At 48.0% G+C, this 21,193-nt stretch overlaps 1 protein-coding gene across 1 annotated transcript in view; it reads left to right on the top strand.

The window, feature by feature from the left end:
* Positions 1 to 21,193, top strand: part of TFAP2B (transcription factor AP-2 beta) — a 61,855-nt gene that overhangs the window by 18,439 nt on the left and 22,223 nt on the right. The window contains exon 4 of the mRNA XM_056856154.1: positions 16,965 to 17,184. Coding sequence (XP_056712132.1) covers positions 16,965 to 17,184 — 220 coding nt within the window. The remainder of the gene's footprint in view (positions 1 to 16,964; positions 17,185 to 21,193) is intronic.

Here is a 21,193-nt window from a genome sequence, read left to right on the forward strand (position 1 = left end):
CACAGGGTGTGTGTTGTGGGGAGGGGAAGGGAAGGCGATTGTAAGCCGGTTTGATTCTCCCTTAAGTGGTAGAGAAAGTCGGCATGCAAAAACCAACTCTCCCTCCTCCTCCTCCTCCTCCTCTTTCCATCAGTTTGTCTCCAACCCAAACAAACAGATTGGGGTGTGTGTGTTTCCCTCTATTTTTCCCAGCTCCCCCCACCCCTCCTTAACTGTTCCGGGAGCCTGGTACTGCCTGGTGCAGGCACAATGTATTGCGCTCTCTCTCTCTCTCTTGTTATGTTTGCGATCCGGGCTTCCTTGACATTTCAGAGGTAATTTAGTTAAGAGGAAATGAGTTGTTCCCAGTAGAGAGAGCGAACGAGGCGAGTGGAGGTAGCCAGCGTGATAAATGGCGGTTTCATTTGGAGATCTCCAGAGCTCGTTTAAGGCTAATTTTCTGTATTAGCCCCCTTTGAGCGATTAATGCGAGAGGCAGGGACCGCCGGCCCCGGGCTGGGAGCTGCCCCATTAGAAGAGGCAGGAGCCGGATCTTCATGGCCGGGATGTTTGGGGATGGGGAGAGAATCTAACGGAAGGGGTCTTTATTATTTTGCGGACAGAAGAAAACAAGGGGGGGGGTCTCCTAATGTAAATTGGCGGAGGGGGGTTAATACGATTGGATGGGGGCCGGTCAAGGCGCAATTAATAACGCAATAATCAGAAGGATGCGCGACATTTAACCGGATCCAACGAGACGTTAAGGAATCGTTCGGGGACTCTTCTTGTCATTAAGGTGGGCGGGGAGGCGCCTGGGTCCCCGCGCCTTCCCGGCAAGGGTTGCGTATAACCCCCGCTCCGAATTCAGACCCCTTCCAGTGCAATTGGCTTGCTGGGGTGGGGGGAACCGAACGCTTACCCGTTCCCCCCACCCCCCAAGAGATTCCTTTCTCTGGGGGCCAATCGGCTGGACATCCAAGCGATTCTATGGAAGGTCGCGGGGCCGATCCTAGGCCGGTTCGGCGTCGGAAGAAAGCCAGATCGCGGGCCTCCGACCTGGGTACCACCTCAGGGTTATGAGGGGGGCATTCAAAATTTCAGCTCCCCCCCCTCCATCCATCTGTGCAAAACAATAAACAAGTTGCCAGTTGAGATTTACGCTGACACTCGGGTATGGAGACTCCAGAACCTGGGGGTTTGCTTTTGAGGAAGGGGCGGGTGGCTGCGATCCACTCGAGGACGGTATCCTGGCCCTGACTCTCTTTGGAATCAAGACGCGCAGGATCGGGCGACAAGTTTTCAGCCCCAGAACCGAAAGGTCTTAAGCGGTAGAGCCTCTACTTGGCATGCAGAAGGTCCCAGGTTAATTCCCCGGCATCTCCAGTTAAAGGTACCAGGCAGGTAGGTGATGTGAAAGACCTCCGCCTGAGACCCTGGAGAGCCGCTGCCGGTCTGAGTAGACAATACTGGCTTTGATGGACCAAGGGTCTGATTCAGTAGAAGGCATGTGTCCATGTGAACGCCAGAAAGTCTGCTAAGATATGTGGATAGCCCATCATGTGTCGCTAGCATCGAAACTAGAAAAAGAAGAGTTGGTTTTTATATGCCGACTTTCTCTACCGCTTAAGGAAGAATTAAACCGGTTTACAATCACCTTCCCCTCCCTTCCCCACAATAGACACCCTGTGAGGTAGGTGGGGCTGAGAAAGTGTGACTAGCCCAAGGTCACCCGGCTTGCTTCATGTGCAGGAGTGGGGAAACCAACCCGGTTCACCAGATTAGCCTCTGCCACTCATGTGGAGGAGTGGGGGAATCGAACCGGGTTCTCCAGATCAGAGTCCAACTTGCCTGTGAAGAGACATTCTCTTCATTCCCCTCTTTCCCAATTTCTCCCTTCTCTCGTGAAGCCACCCCTTTACCTAGTTTCTCCTTGGAATCCAACAATCCCTTTATTTTATTTTATTTTTTAAAGGCATGTGGAATCTTTTTCTAATCAGATTCGTTTTGATCAAAGAGAAATTGGGAGGGGGGCAGGAGGGGAGGTCCCGCAAAATTTTGAGAATCTCACTCTGTAAATGCTCAGAGGCAGGAATCGTCTTCCCCAGCCTTCTTACCCTCCTATTAGAGCGCCACCCTGCGATGGGCAACTGCCAAAGAAAAGAGAATTTATTAATTATTATTTATTGAAAAAAAATTATATCCAGCCTTTCCACCTAGTTCAAAGAGGCTTATAATAACAGGTAAAACATTTGCAGTTTAAAACTGACAAGGAAAGAAACCAGTGGCTGTATGGGGGGGGGGGGAGCGAATTTCGGGAGAGGGAAACCCGCTTCCCATAACTACACTAGTGACAAACCCTCGTTAAGGCTAGAAGGAAACGAACCCCCTTTGGTGTTGTAAGCGACCATTGCGGAAGCAAAGCAAAGACCCCCTTACAGTCCAGAAGGGAATATGATTTCTTCCCACCCGCCTGGAAAATCAAATCGCTTTTGACCAGCAAGTTGAGCCTAAGAGCAACCGAAAAGCCTTCCCTCTTTGGAGACTTCCAAGTTGAGGGTCGGGGGAGGCAGCGGAATTCCGCTTTGCCCCCCCCCCCGCCCGTGAGACAGATTTCCTGGCCAATTCACTCCCTCTCCCAAGGAGTGTGACAGGAACGTCTCCCGCCCCCGCTGGCCGAGATTTATCTCCGCCTTTTGGCCTAAAAGCACTCGGTACAGTGTAGAGTATTCGTCTCACTTCCCCCAAGCCCATATCCCCCCACACCACACCACCACCCCTTGGAGGCTAGCCTAAACTCAATCTCTGCCGGCTGACACGTGTCAAGGGAGACACATGAAGCTGCCTTATAGTGAATTTGGTCCATCAAAGTCAGTATTGTCTACTCAGAAGGGCAGCGGCTCTCCAGGGTCTCAGGTGGAGGTCTTTCACATCACCTACTCGCCTAGTCTCTGGCAGCGGCTCTCCAGGGTCTCAGGTGGAGGTCTTTCACATCACCTACTCGCCTAGTCTCTGGCAGCGGCTCTCCAGGGTCTCAGGTGGAGGTCTTTCACATCACCTACTTGCCTAGTCTCTTGCACTGGCGATGCCTGGGATTGAACCTGGGACCTTCTGCATGCCAAGCAGAGGCTCTGGCATTGAGCCCCTTCCTGAAAGACTGAAAGTCTTCCACGCCTCCTAATGAAGGGTATAACCCAAGCTGGAGTGGACCCGGATAGCTTGAAAGAGGTCACAGAGAATATGGAGAGGAAGGTGTGTGAAAATCTCTGGCGCTTTCGCCGATCGATGGAAGCAGGATTCCACCCCACTTACATCCAATTTTGCCCCTATGCACGCCAGGGTCCTTGAACGTATTTTTCTATTTGGTTTATTTCAAGCATCTGTTCGCTGCTCTTTTCCAGCTCAAGGAGGCTTACAAGACAGATAAAACGCATCCAGTAAAAAGCGTTGAAAACATAAAACCCTAAAATTGAAAACCTCAATTCAGGAGTGGCTAGTAAACCTAACCAAACGCGGTGGTAAATAAAACCGTCAAAGAATACGCGAAGCACGCATTTGCATTAATCCCCCACCCTTCCCTCTCATTCATTTATTTATACCCCGCTTTTCTCCCCCATGCATGGGAGGTTTCGCCTTGGGTTTGCCGCTCTCTAGCTACACATTTCCCCCCATCAGAATTCTCAAAACTCAAAAATAAGCCCCCGAGCGGAGTTGTGAGAATGTGGATGGGGAAAATGTGCATCTAAAGATCGGCAAATCCAAGGCAAAACCTCCCATGCACAAATGGCCCAAGGTGCCTTAAGCAGCAGTGAAATTGAATTTCGAATCTATGCATTTTTAGCTTTCCAGAAAATCTGTTTTAGGACGTGGGTGTGTCAACCTGCTGAAACCGACATAAATGGCCGGTTCAACAGGACGATGTACCGTTTAGGGCCATTGATCCATAAGAGTTCATGGGATCCAGGCATGGGTAAATTCATTCCATCCTCTCACGGGCAACGCGTCTCGTCTTGGAGAAGAACCCCATTCACAGCAGAGAATCCCACCCCCCCGCGATTTGTTTGAATGACATTTTCTTAAACCCTCCCTTCTGCGTTTTTCCACCTCCACCTCAATGTGGTGAGTGGCGCCAAGCCGAAGAAACGCCTGCGCCAGACCCCATGTCTTCAAACGGATCTCTCGTGGGCTTACTCCTGAGTAATCGTGCATAGGGAACGGCCTGCAAGCCGGTCTAAGACTCTGAAGTGTGTGTGTGTGTGTGTGGGTGGGGGGGAGAATACCCTTCCCAAAACTGTGTGCCCATTATTAAAATATCTTGCGATCCAAGGCCTGGAAGGAATTCCCATCGAGTTCACCGGGGCTGTTAGTTGTTTAGGTAGCTACTTGCTTTATCTCAGTCTCCTTGTTTTGAATGGGATACCTCCAGAGTTGGGGGCTTTGGGGGCTTCCTAGAGGCAGCACCTCTTTGGCCACTGTGTGAACAGACTGCTGGACTTGATGGGCCTTGGTCTGATCCAGCAGGGCCTTGCTTATGTTCTTATGATCTTGCTGTACTCTGTATTACTTCAGGTACTAGGAAGGGTGGGAGGGGAGACAGGGTGGTATAGCCCGATCTGGTCAGATCTCAGAAGCTAAGCAGGGTTAGTACTTGGAAGGGAGACCACCAAGGAAGGCTCTGCAGAAAAAGGCAATGGTAAACCACCTCTGCTTCTCATTTGCCTTGAAAGCCCCTCGCTGGGGTCACTTGGATGGGAGACCACCAAAGAAGGGTCTGCAGAGGAAGGATACACACACACACACACACACATATCATAGGGCTGGAAGGGACCACCAGGGTCATCTAGCCCAACCCCCTGCACAATGCAGGAAATTCACAACTACCTCCCTCCCACCCACCCCCAGTGACCCCCTATTTCATGCCCAGAAGATGGCAATAAAAACTCTCCAGGATCCCTGGCCAGTCTGGCCTGGAGGAAAACAGCTTCCTGACCCCCCAAGTGGGATCGGCCCTTCCCTGGGCTTGTAAGAAGGGGCCAAGAGAGGCAAACACTGACCCAATTCTTCCTGTCCTCCCTCTCATGATCTGTCTAAGGTCACAAAATCAGCATTGCTGACAGATGGCCACCTAGCCTCTGCTTAAAAACCTCCAGGGAAGGAGGGCTTACCATCTCCCGAGGAAGCCTGTTCCACTGAGCAATTGCTCTGTCAGAAAGTTCTTCCTAATGTTTAGCCAGAAATTCTTTTGATTTAATTTCAACCCTTGTTTCTAGATATGCACACCCACTCAGAACTCTTATTCTCCTACAAAAAAAAAAAAAAACCTGCCCCCCCCGGGGGCCATACATAGCCCTCAAATCTCCAGGACTTTCCCAGGGCGTTGGCAACCCTAACGTGGAACACCCCACCCAAAAAAAACCCAGTTTTCTTTCTCCTTCTCCCTCCCTCTCCAGTCTTCCTTTTTGGAGCTTGCCCTCCTCTTCTCCGTTGGCTCCCAAGGATTCCCAAATCCAGCGGTTCTTCTCCCTCTCTCGCGTTGTAATTGATCAGCTCAAGGGAGGGGCAACACAGACACCCCCCCTAATATTTCTCCTTCCTGGAGAAAGGACTCCCAAGGAAACTAGGCAGGGAAAGGCCAAGAGGCAGAGGAACAGGTGGAGCCCAGCAAAATTTTTGGGGTATGGGCTTTTGAGACTCTAATCTCCCTTCATCAGAAGCTTTGACTCTGGAAAGCTTATACCCCAAAGATCTTGTGGGTCTCTAAGGTGCTGTGGCTCAGTGGTAGAGCCTCTACTTGGCACGCAGAAGGTCCCAGGTTCAATCCCCGGCATCTCCAGTTAAAGCAGGGGTGGGGAACCTTTTTTCCGCCAAGGGCCATTTGGATATTTATAACATCATTCACGGGCCATACAAAATTATCAACTTAAAAATTTAACCCCTCCATTGTCGCCACTTCCACCCCCAGCCCTCTTGTAGTACAGAGGGAATACGTTTCTACATGGTCTGGGTGGGAAAGGGTTAACACAGTGTCTTGGGCGGTCCTAGCAGCTCCATTGCTAACAACTCTTCTGCAAGGGGGAAAAAGGTACCTTTTCTCGGCAAAACAAACTCACATCCGCCTTGAATAGAGGCTATTCCTGTCCGTGGGAGGGGGTGGATCGCCAGTCTTAGATCCTTTCCAGCTAGAAATCTGCCAGGACCCACGAAGGGCCAGACCAAATGATTCCGCGGGCCTTAAACGGCCCCTGGGCCTGACGTTCCCCACCCCTGCTTTATTGAGTCAATCCATCTCCTGTTGGGTCTTCCTCTTTTCCTGCTGCCCTCAACGTTTCCTAGCATGATTCTCTTTCCCATTGACTCTCGTATTCTCATAATGTGACCAAAGTACGGCAGCCTCAGTTGAGTCATTTTAGCTTCTAGGGTCAGTTCAGGCTTGATTTGATCTAGAGCCCACTGATCAAAGAAATGCCCCTTGATTATAACGGTTCTCGGAAAACGAGACTAAAGTCAAAATAAAATAAAAAAACCCCACACCACGAGGTACAGGATGTACTTGGTTGCAAATGTGGAGTAGGTTACACATCACACACACACCCTTCAGCCGATGCCTTTAATGTGTTCTATTTCGAGTCACTGATGGCTTCAAATTGCATTACCTCTGGCAAAAAACCTTAATAGAAAAGTAATTAGACAGATCCAGATAACTCGGAACCCGCCACGCCTTCCGCTGGAGGATCACTTGGCGGGTTTTTGTTTTTGGGCTTTTTTGGGAAGGGGAATGAGGTAATTTACAAAAGATGGAGCAGAGATTAGCGTGTGCATCCCCGGAGCTATGAAATAGCAATGGTTATGGGTGTGGAGGCTTGCCAGAGCCCTCCATGTGTGTCGGCTGGGCTTTCATAAGAACATAAGAAAGGACATGCTGGATCAGACCAAGGTCCATCAAGTCCAGCAGTCTGTTCACACAGTGGCCAACCAGGTGCCTCCAGGAAGCCCACAAACAAGACGACTGCAGCAGCACCATCGTTCCACAGCACATAATATAGTAGGCATGCTCCTCTGATCCTGGAGATAATAGGTAGGAACCATGACTAGTATACATTTTGACTAGTAGCCATGAATAGCCCTCTCCTCCATGAACCACTCCCCTCTTAAAGCCTTCCAAGTTGGCAGCCATCCCCACATCCTGGGGCAGGGAGTCCCACAATTTAACTATGCGTTGTGTAAAGAAATATTTTCCAAAAAGGAACCCGTAGAGAACCGAGAAGTCAATTCCAGGCACCAGTCTGGATTCTCAGAAAGACATCTCTGGAAAAGACACTGAAATAGCGGTCCCAAGGGGGACTGGTTTCTCTTTTGCGCTCTTGTCCAGGTGAGCATCCCCAGGTGGGTGGTCCGCATTTACACCTGCATCCCTGATTGCATCCAGATCCAAAGGCATCTCTACCTGTGCGGAGGAGGAGGAGGAGAAGAGTTGGTTTTTATATGCCGACTTTCTCCATCACTTAAGGAAGAATCAAACCGGCTTACAATCACCTTCCCCTCCCCACAACAGACACCCTGTGGGGTACAGAGCTCTAAGAGAGCTGTGACTAGCCCAAGGTCATCCAGCTGGCTTCATGTGTAGAAGTGGGGAAACAAATCCGGTTCACTGGATTAGTGTCCGCTGCTTATGTGGAGGAGTGGGGAATCAAACCCGGTTGTCCAGATCAGAGTCCACCACTCCAAACCACCGCTCTTAAGCACTGTGCCATGCTGGAGCAGGTTGAACACATGAACACATGAAGCTGCCTTGTAATGAATCAGACCATCAAGGTCCATCAAAGTCAGTATTGTCTACTCAGACCGGCAGCGGCTCTCCAGGGTCTCAGGCAGAGGTCTTTCACATCACCTACTTGCCTAGTCCCTTTAACTGGAGATGCCGGGGATTGAACCTGGGACCTTCTGAATGCCAAGCAGATGCTCTACCACAGAGCTACAGCCCCTCCTGTTCCCTTCATTCCAATGTGGGTTCCACATTGGTGGTGAACAGCCCAGTCTTAGGTAGGGGGCTCCTTCGACCGAAGAAGTACTTGGCGGCTCCACCTGACTCACAGTGACCCAGTCAACAGGGCATTCCAGGCAAGAGATGAGCAGAGGTGGTTTTGCCATTGCCTTCCTCTATAATTGGTGGGGGTGGAAATGGCCCTCAAATTGGGACCTCCTCGGGTTTTCAAGGCAGGGACAACAAAGTGAACAACAAGGTTTTTTTTTTTTTACCATTGCCTTCCTCTGCATAGCAACCCCAGATTTCCTTAGTGGTCTCCCATCCAAGTACTAACCAGGGCTGAGCCTGTTTAGCTTTGCAGATCTAATGAGACCAGGCTAGCCTTGGCCATCCAGGACCTCCTTTGTGGTCTCCCAGCACTAACCAGGGCCAATGCTGCTTAGCTTCTGAGATGAGCACATGAACACATGAAGCTGCCTTGTACTGAATCAGACCATCAAGGTCCATCAAAGTCAGTATTGTCTATTCAGACTGGCAGTGGTTCTCCAGGGTCTCAGGCAGGGGTCTTTCACATCATCTACTTTCCTAATCCCTTTAACTGGAGATGCCGGGGATTGAACCTGGGACCTTCTGCATGCCAAGCAGAGGCTCTGGCACTGAGCCACAGTCCCTCCCCTGATGTGATGATATCAGGCTAGTTTGAGCCATCCAGCTCCAGGCAGGGGTGGTTTGCCATTGCCTTCCTCTGTGTAGTGACCCTGGACTTCCTTGGCAGTCTCCCATCCAAGTACTAACCAGGGCTGACCCTGCTTAGCCACCTAGATCTGATGAGATCTGGCTAGCCTGTGCTATCCAGGTCAGGGCATCCAATTTATTGCTACGCAGTGGCAGGCAATGGCAAACCACCTCTGCTCTGACCAGAATGGTCCAGAATAGCCTGATCTCATCAGATCTCGAAAGTTAAGCAGGGGCACTCCTGGTAAGAACTCATGCCGACTCATGGAGACCCTATGAATCAATGTCCTCCCAAACGTCCTATCCTTAACAGCCTTCCTCAGGTCTTGCCAACTGAGGGCCATGGCTTCCTTTATAGAGTCAATCCATCTCTTGTTGGGTCTTCCTCTTTTCCTGCTGCCCTCAACTTTTCCTAGCATGACTGTCTTTTCCAATGACTCTTGTCGTCTCATTACGTGACCAAAATACGACAGCCTCAGTTTAGTCATTTTAGCTTCTAGGGTCAGTTCAGGCTTGATTTGATCTATAACCCACTGATTTTTTTTTTGTCCACAGTCCACAGTATCAGTAACCCTCCCCTCCAACACCACATTTCAAAGGAATCTACATACATACATATTTATTATTCATTTCTTTATTTACATCATTTATACCCTGCTTTTCTCCCCCATCATTCTCCCGTCCATGTCACACTCACAACACACCTGTGAGGTTGGGAGGGTGAGAATATGTTACTAAACCAAGGTCACCCAGCCGGCTTCGTGTGGAGGAGTGGGGAATCAAACCTGGTTCTCCAGATTAGAGTCTACTGCTCCAAACCACCCTCTTAACCAGGGCCATCTTAATACATAGGCCCAATGGGCACTTGCCCGGGGCCCCCGAACATAGGGGCCCTATCCTAATCTGTGTATGTTAAGTGACTTGCCATAAATAAATACTACTACAAAGTAGTCTAGACTATACTAAACTATAAATGTTTATCAGGTTGATTAGTTGCTGATGTACAGCATGTTTTTAATGTGTTAACACCAGTTTTGTTGAAGTGCCAATAAAATAAATATATGTTTAATATTATTGACCATTTACTTTTTATTCCTGTGAGTGGTTGTCGTAGGGGCCCCAGCACACTGGTTTGCCCAAGGGCCCATAATGCTGTTAAGACGGCCCTGCTCTTAACCACTACACCACGCTGGCTCTCCAGTCATGTTCCTCTCTAGCGAAAACCATGTGACAGTTATTTTGCTGTGGCCACATGTCGATTTTTGTCTCTGATTCTGCAAACAGATCAGAAGTTGTTGTGTTTCAGTTTATTTATTTGCTTCCAAACCAAACTATTTCATCCTAGCTCTTATTTTTGACATAAGATTGAAATAACTTTAATTCGGCGTGCCTTACTTCAAAATAAATCTCCAGCAGTCCTTAGCTAAATTTTCATGTTTATGCACCTTAGGAGTCAAGTCTAAAACTAAGTGAGCGATTAGGGGAGGGGAAGAGAGAAATTAAAAAATCACCTTTAGAGAGAGCCAGCATGTTGTAGTGGTTAGGAGTAGTGGACTGTAATCTGGAGAACCAGGTTTGATTCCCCACTCATCCACATGAGTGGTGAAACCTAATCTGTTGAACTTGGTTGGTTTCCCCACACCTACACAAGAAGCCAGCTGGGTGACCTTGGGCCAGTCACAGTTCTCTCCAAACTCTCTCAGCCCCACCAACCTCACAAGGTGTCTGTTATGGGAAGGGGAAGGGAAGGAGACTGTAAACTGGTTTGAGACTCCTTAAAAGGTAGAGAAAGTTGGCATATAAAAACCAACTCTTCTTCTTCTTCTAGTTACTGTTCTTCCTCTTCTTCTTCCTCCTAAGAGAGGATGGCCCAGGCTAGCCTGATATCGTCAGATCTAGGAAGCTAAGCTGAGTTGGCTCTGATTAGTACCTGGATATAAGACCACCCAGGAAGTCCAGGGTCACTATGCAGAGGCAGGCAATGGCATACCACCTCCGAAGGTCTCTTGCCTTAAAACCCTACGTGGTCACCTTAAGTCGGATATGACTTGACAGCACTTTCCTCCTCCACCACCAGAGAGCTTTCCCTTTACCACTCAGGAGACTAGGTCACTGTTAACCTTCACTCTATTGGGATTTCGAGGGAGGATTTCCTGGGCACAAGGTAAATTTGCTTATTTGAACCTGGGATCCCCAGATCCTGGTCTCACACTCGAACCATCACACCAGGACAGATTCAGCCCCACCCTCTTCCTGACAGCCTGTTTCTAGTGTGTTTACTCAAAAGCTCATGAACACATGAAGCTTAAACTGAATCAGACCCTTGGTCTATCAATATTGTCTTGTTTGTGGCTTCCTAGAAGCACCTGGTTGGCCACTGTGTGAAGAGACTGCTGGACTTGATGGACCTTGGTCTGATCAAGCGGGGCCTTTCTTATGTTCTTAATGTCAGTATTGTCTGTTCAGACTGTCAGCGGTTCTCCAGGTCTCAGGTAGAGGTCTTTCACATCACCTACTTGCCTGGTCCCTTTAACTGGAGATGTCGGGGATTGAACCTGGGCCCTTCTGTGTGCCAAGCAGATGCTCTCTACCACTGAGCCACAGCCCCTCCCAAGTATGACTGAACCCAGTGGGACTTGTCTGAGTAAATGTGTTTTCAATCAGCAGTTTTGCCAAAACAGTGTCATGCTTCAAACTTTCCTGATGGAACTGGTATTAAAACCTCCATAAATGTCAATGACATGCTATTTTTCACTGGCGGTTAAGGACAACCTCACTCTGGTTTGTGTTTACATTTAAAAATCCCTGTCCTCTCCACGTCGATGAAATCTAACTCAGGTTTTGGATTGCTGTAGCCGCTGCAGCGCTTTATTGTGGAAGTCTGATGCAGTGGTTGGAAGTGGTTTCTAATAAAACCTCCAGGATGGCTTGTTCTGTCTCTCCCTTGCCTTGGGGTTACACAGTTGGCCGGGGCCCAAGCCTTAACACTTGGAAACATGTGAAGACACCCGATCTTCTGTATGGGCAGCTCGCAGAAGGAGGGTGTGTACACAAACCCATACCCATCTGCTTTTCAATGCTTGGACTTTTTTTTCTGTTGAAAAGACTTTTTCCAAAGGGGTTGCTGCAGTCCTTAGAGAGTCAGCATGGCGTAGTGGTTAAGAGCGGCAGACTCTGATCTGGAGAACCGGGTTCGATTCCCCACTCCTCCAAATGAGCGGCAAACTCTAATCTGGAGAACTGGGTTTGATTCCCCACTCCTCCTGACATATACTGAATCAGATCCTTGATCCATCAAAGTCAGTATTGTCTACTCAGACCAGCAGCGGCTCTCTAGGGTCTCAGGCAGAGGTATTTCACATCACCTACTTGCCTAGTCCCTTTAACTGGAAATGCTTCAGATGGAACCTGGGACCTTCTGCATGCCAAGCAGATGCTCTACCACTGAGCCACAGCCCCTCCCTTATTTAATTTTTAACTTGAGTAAGATGATAGAAATATTTTTCCAAAGGGGCTGCAGTTCTTAGAGAGTCAGCATGGTGTAGTGGTTAAGAGTGGTGGACTCTGATCTGGAGAACCAGGTTCAATTCCCCGCTCCTCCACATGAGCGGCAGACTCTAATCTGGATAACTGGGTTTGATTCCCCACTCCTCCACATGAGCGGTGGAATCTAATCTGGAGAACAGGGTTGGTTTCCCCACTCCTACACATGAAGCTAGTTGGGTGACCTTGGTCTAGTCATAGTCCTCTGAACTCTCTCAGCCCCACCAACCTCACAAGGTGTCTTTAATGGGGAAGGGAAGGTGATCGTAAGCCGCTTTAAGACTCCTTAAAAAAGGTAGAGAAAAAGCAGGGTATAAAAACCAACTCTTTTCCTCACATTAAGGATATGCATGGTTAAGATCAGACTGTATCTAGGGCTCAGATGTTGGATGGGAATGTGTGTGTGTTAAATGCTGTCAAGACACTTTCAATTTATGGTGACCCTATGAATAAAACGTCCTTCCAAATGACCTGTCATTAACAGCCTTGCTCAGGTCTTGCAAACTGAGGGCCATGGCTTCCTTTAGAGAGTCAATCCATCTCTTGTTGGGTTTTCCTCTTTTCCTGCTGCCTTCAATAGCAACCACAACATATGGGTACTAGAAACCTGGCCTAGTTCTCACAAACAGCATTGGAGGTGTTCAACTTGTGTATGTTAAACGCATGAAGGTGCCTTATACCAAATCAGACCCCTGGTCCATCGAAGTCAGTATTGTCTACTCAAACACGGCTCTCCAGGGTCTCGAGCAGAGGTTTTTCACGTCACCTTCTTGCTTGGTCTCTTTAACTGGAGATGCCAGGGATTGAACCTGGGACCTTCTGCATGCCAAGCAGATGCTCTACCACTGAGCCACAGCCCCTTCCCAGAGGTTGTACACCTCTGTTATCCTTCTACTCAAGGGTAGAATTCAGGGTGGGCCGGGCCCAGCAAATCTAGCTGTTGTTATCTTGGGGTCTCATTTAACCTTTAAATTGAGTCATGTTGATAGAAATATTTAGAAAAACCACATGTCCATACATTTGAAATGGTATTTTGATCCAGAGATTTTTGTTTCATGTTTGTGGCATGCTGTACAAACCTGGGTTACAGTACATTGACAGCAAGTAGTCTTGCATCCTCTGTGGGGATTGGCTTTCTTCTTGAGCCAGAATTCCATCCCTGCAAGATGCTCCAGTCTGCAGGTAGGTGGTTCCTGGCGGAAGTATTTCTTCACTCAACACATAGTTAAATTATGGAACTCCTTGCCCCAGGATGTGGTGATGGCTGCCAACTTGGAAGGCTTGAAGAGGGGAGTAGACATGTTCATGGAGGAGATGGCTATTCATGGTTACTAGTTAAAATGGCTAATAGTCATGATGCATACCTTTTCTTTCCAGGATCAAAGGAGCATGCCTATTCTATTAACTAGAGTACTGTGTTTAGTTTTGGGCACCACAATTTAAAAAAAGATGTAGACAAACTGGAACGTGTCCAGAGGAGGGCAACAAAGATGGTGAGGGGTCTGGAGACCCCTATGAGGAAAGGTTGAAGGAGCTGGGTATGTTTAGCCTGAAGAGGAGAAGACTGAGAGGGCATATGAGGGGCTGTCATATTGAGGATGGTGCCGAGTTGTTTTCTGTTGCCCAAGAAGGTCGGACCAGAACCAACTGGTTGAAATTAAATCAAAAGAGTTTCCGTCTAGACATTAGGAAGAATTTTCTAACAGAGCGGTTCCTCAGTGGAACAGCCTTCCTCGGGAGGTGGTAAGCTCTCCTTCCCTGGAGGTTTTTAAGAAGAGGTTAGATGGCCAGCTGTCAGCAATGCTGATTCTGTGACCTTAGGCAGATCATGAGGGGGAGGGCATCTTGGCCATCTTCTGGTGGTCACTAGGTGTGTGTGGGGGGGGAGGTAGTTGTGAATTACCTGCATTGTGCAGGGGCTTGGACTTGATGACCCTGGTGGTCCCTTCCAACTCTATGATTCTATGATTAGGTGCTGTGGGACACAGACAGGATAATGCTGCTGCAGTTGTCTTATTTGTGAGCTTCCTAGAGGCACCTGGTTGGCCACTGTGTGAACAGACTGCCAGACCTAATGGGCCTTGGTCTGATCCATCAGGGCTTTTCTTATGTTCTTATATTCTATAAATAAATAAATAAATAAATAAATAAATAAATCATCTACTTGCCCAGATGGGATGAGGTTCTTGGACATTTTTTTTTAAAAAATAGAGAAGCACTGTAATCAGAAAAAACACTGTACAGGCAGAGGCTTACAGACTGATAAAACCATTTGGGGGAACATATAGAGCATACAGAGTTTAGATTTGCAAAGCACTTGGATTCTACATGCATGCCCTCCAGGTAGTAATAGAATGCGGCTTTGCTATCCAACATTCTATTACTACCTGCAGGGCTCACGTGTAGAATCCAAGTTTCTCTCCCCCCTCCCTCTTGGGGGAGCAACAGATACCAGTACTTGAATATCTGTTTGTCTACTCAAGGTAAAAATAATAATAATAATAACTCAGGCTGCTGTGATCTTGAGGAAACAGTAACAGTGGTAGCAACTGTCAGCTCTTATTAACTCTTGCATAAAATAACCGTGAGTACGGTTTGTTATCAATTACTGGCAGCAAATGAAACAACTGGGGGTGGGTGGGGGAGAGGCAGCCAGGCATGGTATAAATTAAGGGGGGTTGGGTGATTGATCAGAGCTCCTGTTGTAAATCATAAGTTACACATACACGGAGGAGCTATTTAAGTTCATTTGTAAACACAATTCACGTCGCGAGGAAATTGCTTCCCGTTCCTTCCCCCCTCCCAACCCAACGGAGAACAAGTAAATGTATTTGAATTCTCTTAAATCAAGCTTCGTTATTTTAACCGTCGAAAAAGATCTTTGAAGGTTCTTGAATTTTGTTCAGTTTCCCAATCCAAGAAATGCTAAAGTCGGAACAAGCCAACTGTACTTTGTCGTTAAACATCAATTATCAAAGAACTCTTTCATCAGTTCTTGGATAGGATAGTAATTTTTCCCCCAAGCTTTAAAAGACTTCTTTTACTGTATAACAAACCAGCAAAAGCAAAGGTCTCCAGCCGCCGAATTTACAACGGTGGAATTGCATGGAAATGAATAATAAAAATAATATGACATTATTATTGCCCTGACCTGGATGTCCCAGGCTAGATTGATCTTGTCAGATCTCACGAGCTAGGCAGGGTCAGCCCTGCTTAGTATTTGAATGGGAGACCACCAAGGAAGTCCAGGGTTGCTGTGAAGAGGCAGGCAATGGTAAAGCTTCGACTTGATGGCACTTTCCACCACCATTATATACATAGTTAAATGGTGGAACTCCCTGCCCCAGGATGTGGTGATGGCTGCCAACTTGAAAGGCTTTAAAAGGGGAGTGGACATGTTCCTGGAGGAGAGGGCTGTCCATTGCTACTAGTCCAAGTGGATACTAGCCATGATGCATACCTATTCTCTCCAGGATCCGTGGAGCATGCCCATTATATTAGGTGCTGCAGAACACAGGCAGAATAATGCTGCTGCAGTCGTCTTGTTTGTGGGCTTCTTGGTCTGATCCAGCAGGGCTTGCCTTATGTCCTTACGAGTTTAAAGGGCTTTGTTTGTGTGTGTGATCCATTAGAAAAGGACCCTCCCCCCCCCAAAAAAAAAATTAAAGTGAGAAACAGGAGACTTTGAATTTGGAGGGCAAAGAATAACCCACCAAAAAGGTAGAGAAATCAGGGTATAAAAACCAACTCTTCTTCCTCTTCCTCCTCCTCCTCCTTCCTCCTCCTCCTCCTTCTCCTCCTGCCACCAATGTGATACTGGACCTAGCCATGTGGAAGTGGCATCTAAGCTACCAAGATAATCTAAGAACCAGTCATTTGATGGACTCCCCAGCAAACACCCTGGAGAAAGATTGCAATTTGAAGAGGAGTTGGTTTTTATACCTCAATTTTCTCTACCTTTAAGGAGTCTCAAAGCAACTTACGATCTCCTTCCCTTCCTCTCCCCACAACAGACACCTTGTGAGTAGGCGGAGCTGAGAGAGTTTGGAGAGAACTGTGACTAGCCCAAGGTCACCCACCAGGCTTCAAGTGGAGGAGTGGGGAATCGAACCCCATTCACCAGATTAGAGTCCCAGCACTCTTAACTACAACACCATGCTGTCGGGGGAATTTCTTTCTGAGCCAGCCAGGGTGGAATCAAGCTTTACACATCTCTAAAGTCTGATGGCATCTCTAAAGTCTGGGAATTGTCTTTAGATCTGTCATTCCTACATTATTGGGTGGGGGGAATAGAAGAGATCCTTTACAAGTGTGTTTCAAGGGCAGGATTTTCATCAGGATCATGTTTTGAAAACACCTGTGCATCAGCTGAAACATGACAGTTCGGGGGTCTGTATGCTGCCTTGTGGTTGGCCAGTGTCTGACTTAGCACATAATTTCGGTGCGAGCCGGTGTGGTGTAACGGTTAGCATGTCAGACTAGGATCTGGGAGACCCCGGTTCGAATCCCCGCTCTGCCACGGAAGCTTGCCGGGTGACCTGAGGGCAGTCACATGCTTCTAGCCTAGCCTACCTCACAGGGTTGTTGTGAGAATCAAACGAAGGAGAGGAGAACGGTGCCAGCGGCTTTGGGCCCCCCTCTGGGGATCAGGGTGGGGTCCAAATGAAGTACAGAAAAGAGCAACAATAAGTCCTCTGATTTCTGCCCCGTTTTTCTGTCTCAACAGTTCCGGTTCCTCCGAAATCCGTTACTTCCCTGATGATGAACAAAGATGGTTTCCTGGGAGGCATGTCGGTGAATACGGGAGAAGTGTTCTGCTCGGTGCCCGGACGCCTCTCCTTGCTCAGCTCGACGTCCAAGTACAAAGTGACTGTGGGAGAAGTTCAACGGCGCCTCTCTCCTCCCGAATGTCTGAACGCCTCGCTCCTTGGGGGAGTGCTTAGACGGTAAGAAAGAGTGTGTTTTTTCGGATGGTGTTTATTGGCAATTTCAATAAATGTGCTGCAAATGTGTTTATAGCATTAATAGGTATGAAATCACACATAAGAGAGAGAGATGCATTGGACAGGAATTAGGGTTGGGTACCCAAAGGTTGAGTGGAGAAAGACTAAATAACATAAAGAAATGTGTTTATTTTAAGGTGCTGATATCTATATTAACAACGTTAAAAGTTATATTAGAAGAAGAAGAAGTTGTTTTTTATATGCCGAATTTCTCTACCACTTAAGGAAGAATCAAACTGGTTTACAATCACCTTCCCTTCCCCTCCCCACAACAGGTACCCGGTAGGTGGGGCTGAGAGAGTGTGACTAGCCCAAGGTCACCCAGCTGGCTTCACGTGGAGGAGTGGGGAAACCAACCAGGTTCACCAGATTAGCCTCTGCCACCCATGTAGAGGAGTGGGGAATCAAACCCGGTTCTCCACATCAGAGTCCACCACTCCAAACCACCTCTCTTAACCACTACACCAGACAATTGTGCTTTTAATATGACTTGTAATGTTTTTAATATAGATATCGGCGCCTTGAAATAAACACATTTCTATATATTGTTTAGTCTTTCTCCACCCAACCTTTGGGTATCCAGCTTTTGTTTTCAGGTTGGGTCTTTCTCCCCGCCCCCAGCTTTTTGTTTGTTGATAGGAATTAGGATTGCCAATCTCCAGTTGGGGCCTGGAGATCTCCAGGAATTACAACGGATCTCCAGGCAACAGAGTTCAGTTCCTGTAGAGGAAACGGCTGCTTTGGAGGGTGGACTCAATGGCATTATATCCTGCTGAGCACCGTACCCTCCCCTCTCCAGGCTGTACCCCCAAATCTTCGGAAATTTCCCAACCCACAGCTGGCAACCTTGATAGTAATGGTTAAACGGTAAAGGGCCCCTGTGCAAGCACTGGGTCATTCCTGACCCGTGGGGTAACATCACACCCCGACGTTTCCAAGGCAGACTTTGTTTACGGGGTGGTTTGCCAGTGCCTTCCCCAGTCATCTTCCCTTTACTCCCCCTCAAGCTGGTTACTCATTTTACTGACCTCTGAAGGATGGAAGGCTGAGTCAACCTTGAGCCGGCTACCTGAAACCAAGGGCGAAAACGCACGGTCGCTTTAGCCTCCTTTATTCCCTGTTTCAGCCAGGATTCAGCCAGGATCTAACGCATGCGTTTCGCCGAACATGAGTTCGATCCTGGCTGAATCCTGGCTGAAACAGGGAATAAAGGAGGCTAAAGCGACCGTGCATTTTCGCCCCATCTTTCTGTTGGGATCGAACTCAGGTCTTGAGCAGAGCTTGGACTGCAGTACTGCAGCTTACCACTCTGCACCATGGGGCTCCTATAGTACTAAATTATATCAGCCAGCAAGCTAAATTAGAAATACCTAGATTTCTAATTTAGCTTGCTGGTTGATATAATTTAAGTCAGGGGTTCCCAACCTTTCTGGAAAGGTGACTCAGGGACACTTTCTTGGGCATAAGCCTTATTGAATAACAACTTCTGAGTAGACCTGAGCATTGTTCCCATATTTTAAGGAAGGTGTGGGGTTTTTATTATTATTTATTTATTTCTTTTGGTGTGACAGAGAATGAAATGACAGGGAGGTTCTTTCCCTGTAAGAAGAAATGATCTTTCGAAATGTATCGATGTATAAGATGCTGAGGTTTTGGTACTGTACAAGTATATTTAAATGGATTCAGAAGCAGATGATCAATTAAAATATTTAACCTGGTTCACAGTCAGACCTGTGCTTTCTATACTAACCGGTTCAGGCCACTGAACCGGAGGGAGAGGCGGTGGCTCAGTGGCAGAGCATCTGCTTGGCACGCAGAAGGTCCCAGGTTCAATCCCCGGCATCTCCAGTTAAAGGGACTAGGCAGGTAGGTGATGGGAAAGACCTCTGCCTGAGACCTCTGCCTGAGACCCTGGAGAGCAGCTGCCAGTCTGAGTAGACAATACTGACTTTCATGGACCCAGGGTCTGATTCAGTATAAGGCAGCTTCAGGTGTTTGGGGATGGTGGATCGAGTACAGGTCTCTCTCCTCCCCTCCTCTCTTCTTTGCATGCCCACCAGTGCGGTGTAGCGGTTAGAGTGTTGGACTAGGATGTGGGAGACCCAGGTTCGAATCCTCACTCTGCCACGAAGCTGGCTGATCTTGGGCCAGTCGCTGTCTCTCAGCCTGACCTACCTGGCAGGGCTGTTGTGCCGGTCAAATGAAGGATGGGAGAGCAATGTATGGCCACCCTGATCTCCTTGTAAGAAGAGTGGGATACCATAAGGATATAAGAAAGGCCCTGCTGGATCAGACCAAGGCCCATCAAGTCCAGCAGTCTGTTCACACAGTGGCCAACCAGGTGCCTCTAGGAAGCCCACAAACAAGACTACTGCAGCAGCACCATCCTGCCTGTGTTCCACAGCACCTAATGGAATAGGCATGCTCCTCTGATCCTGGAGAGAATAGTCATGCATCATGACTAGTGTTCATTTTGACTAGTAGCCATGGATAGCCCTATCCTCCATGAAAATGTCCACTCCCCTCTTAAAGCCTTCCAAGTTGGCAGCCATCACCACATCCTGGGGCAGGGAGTTCCACCATTTTCCTATGCATTTTGTGAAGAAATACTTCCTTTCATCTGTTTTGAATCTCTCCAATGTATTAAATAAATGTATTAAATAAATAGTCAATGGAGTCTTACCATTCTCCTGCCCCATTCTCTTCATAGCAAGTGGAGAAGGAGAGAAGGCTGTAAACCACTTTGGATTTCCACTGGGGAGATCAACCATGGTGGAACTGAATAAATAAAATTCAGCCTTGATGGTATTTCTCAAGGTTAACTGATTTGCCTCTTAAGTTCTGCTCTGTCTATCTAATTCATTTTTATCTCACCATTCCAGCAAGAAGCTCAGGACAGTTTTCCCTTTCTCATTTAATCTTCACAACAACCCTGTGAGGTAGGTCAGGCAGAGAAAATGAGATTGACCCAAGCCGGCCCAGCAAGCTTTATGGAAGAATAGGAATTTGAACCCAGGGCCTCCTAGAACCTAGCCCAGGGGTCCCCGACCTTTTAAAACCCGAGATCACTTTTGAATTTCTGAGGCGGGGTGATGGGAGTAAACCCACAAAATGGCTGCTGTGGGAGGTGGAGCTACACACTGGCGGAAGCCCGAGTGCAGGGGACAACAGGAGTGGTTTTTTTTAAAAAAAAAAACACTGGGAAAAGGGTTGCCAACCCCCAGGTGGTGGCTGGATATCTCCTGCTATTACAACTGATCTCCAGCCGATAGAGATAAGTTCCCCTGGAGAAACCGTCCACTTTGGTGATTGGACTCTATGGCATTGAAGTCCCTCCTCTCCCCAAACTCTGCCCTCCTCAGGCTTCCCCCCAAATCCTCCCACTGGAAATGGCATTGATCAAATCTGCACAGCCAATCAAATCTCCAAGGGCCAGTCAGAAACCCTGCTAGGCAAGACCCCTTCTTGGCCCCACCCACTTTCTAAAAACACTTGATTCCCCCCCCCCCTGGAAAAGTGTCGGTGGACACCATGGCAACCACGGGCACCCAGTTGGGGACCCCTGTCCTAGTCTAACCACTGTACCATACAGCCCAAACATTAAAAACAAAATTTAAACTGCTTAGATAATATGTGGATACTCCCCACTGAGATCCATGGGGATAGACCATAGCTTAGTGGTAAAGCATCTACTTGGCATGCAGAAAGTCCCAGGTTCAAGCCTTGGCCTCTCTAGGTAAAAGGATCAGGTAGCAGGTGAATGTGAAAGACCTCTACCTGAGACCCTGGAGAGCCGCTGCCAGTCTGAGCAGACAATACTGACCTCAATGGACCAATGGTCTCATTCAGTATAAGGCAGCTTCATGCATGTGTTCATTTTTGTTGGGGAGGGACCTTGGCTCAGTGATAGAGCATCTGCTTGGTATGCAGAAGGTGCTGGAGCAGAAGGTTA

This window comes from Euleptes europaea, chromosome 10 (assembly GCF_029931775.1).
Source record: "Euleptes europaea isolate rEulEur1 chromosome 10, rEulEur1.hap1, whole genome shotgun sequence".
In the NCBI taxonomy this organism is placed as follows: Eukaryota; Metazoa; Chordata; class Lepidosauria; order Squamata; family Sphaerodactylidae; genus Euleptes; species Euleptes europaea.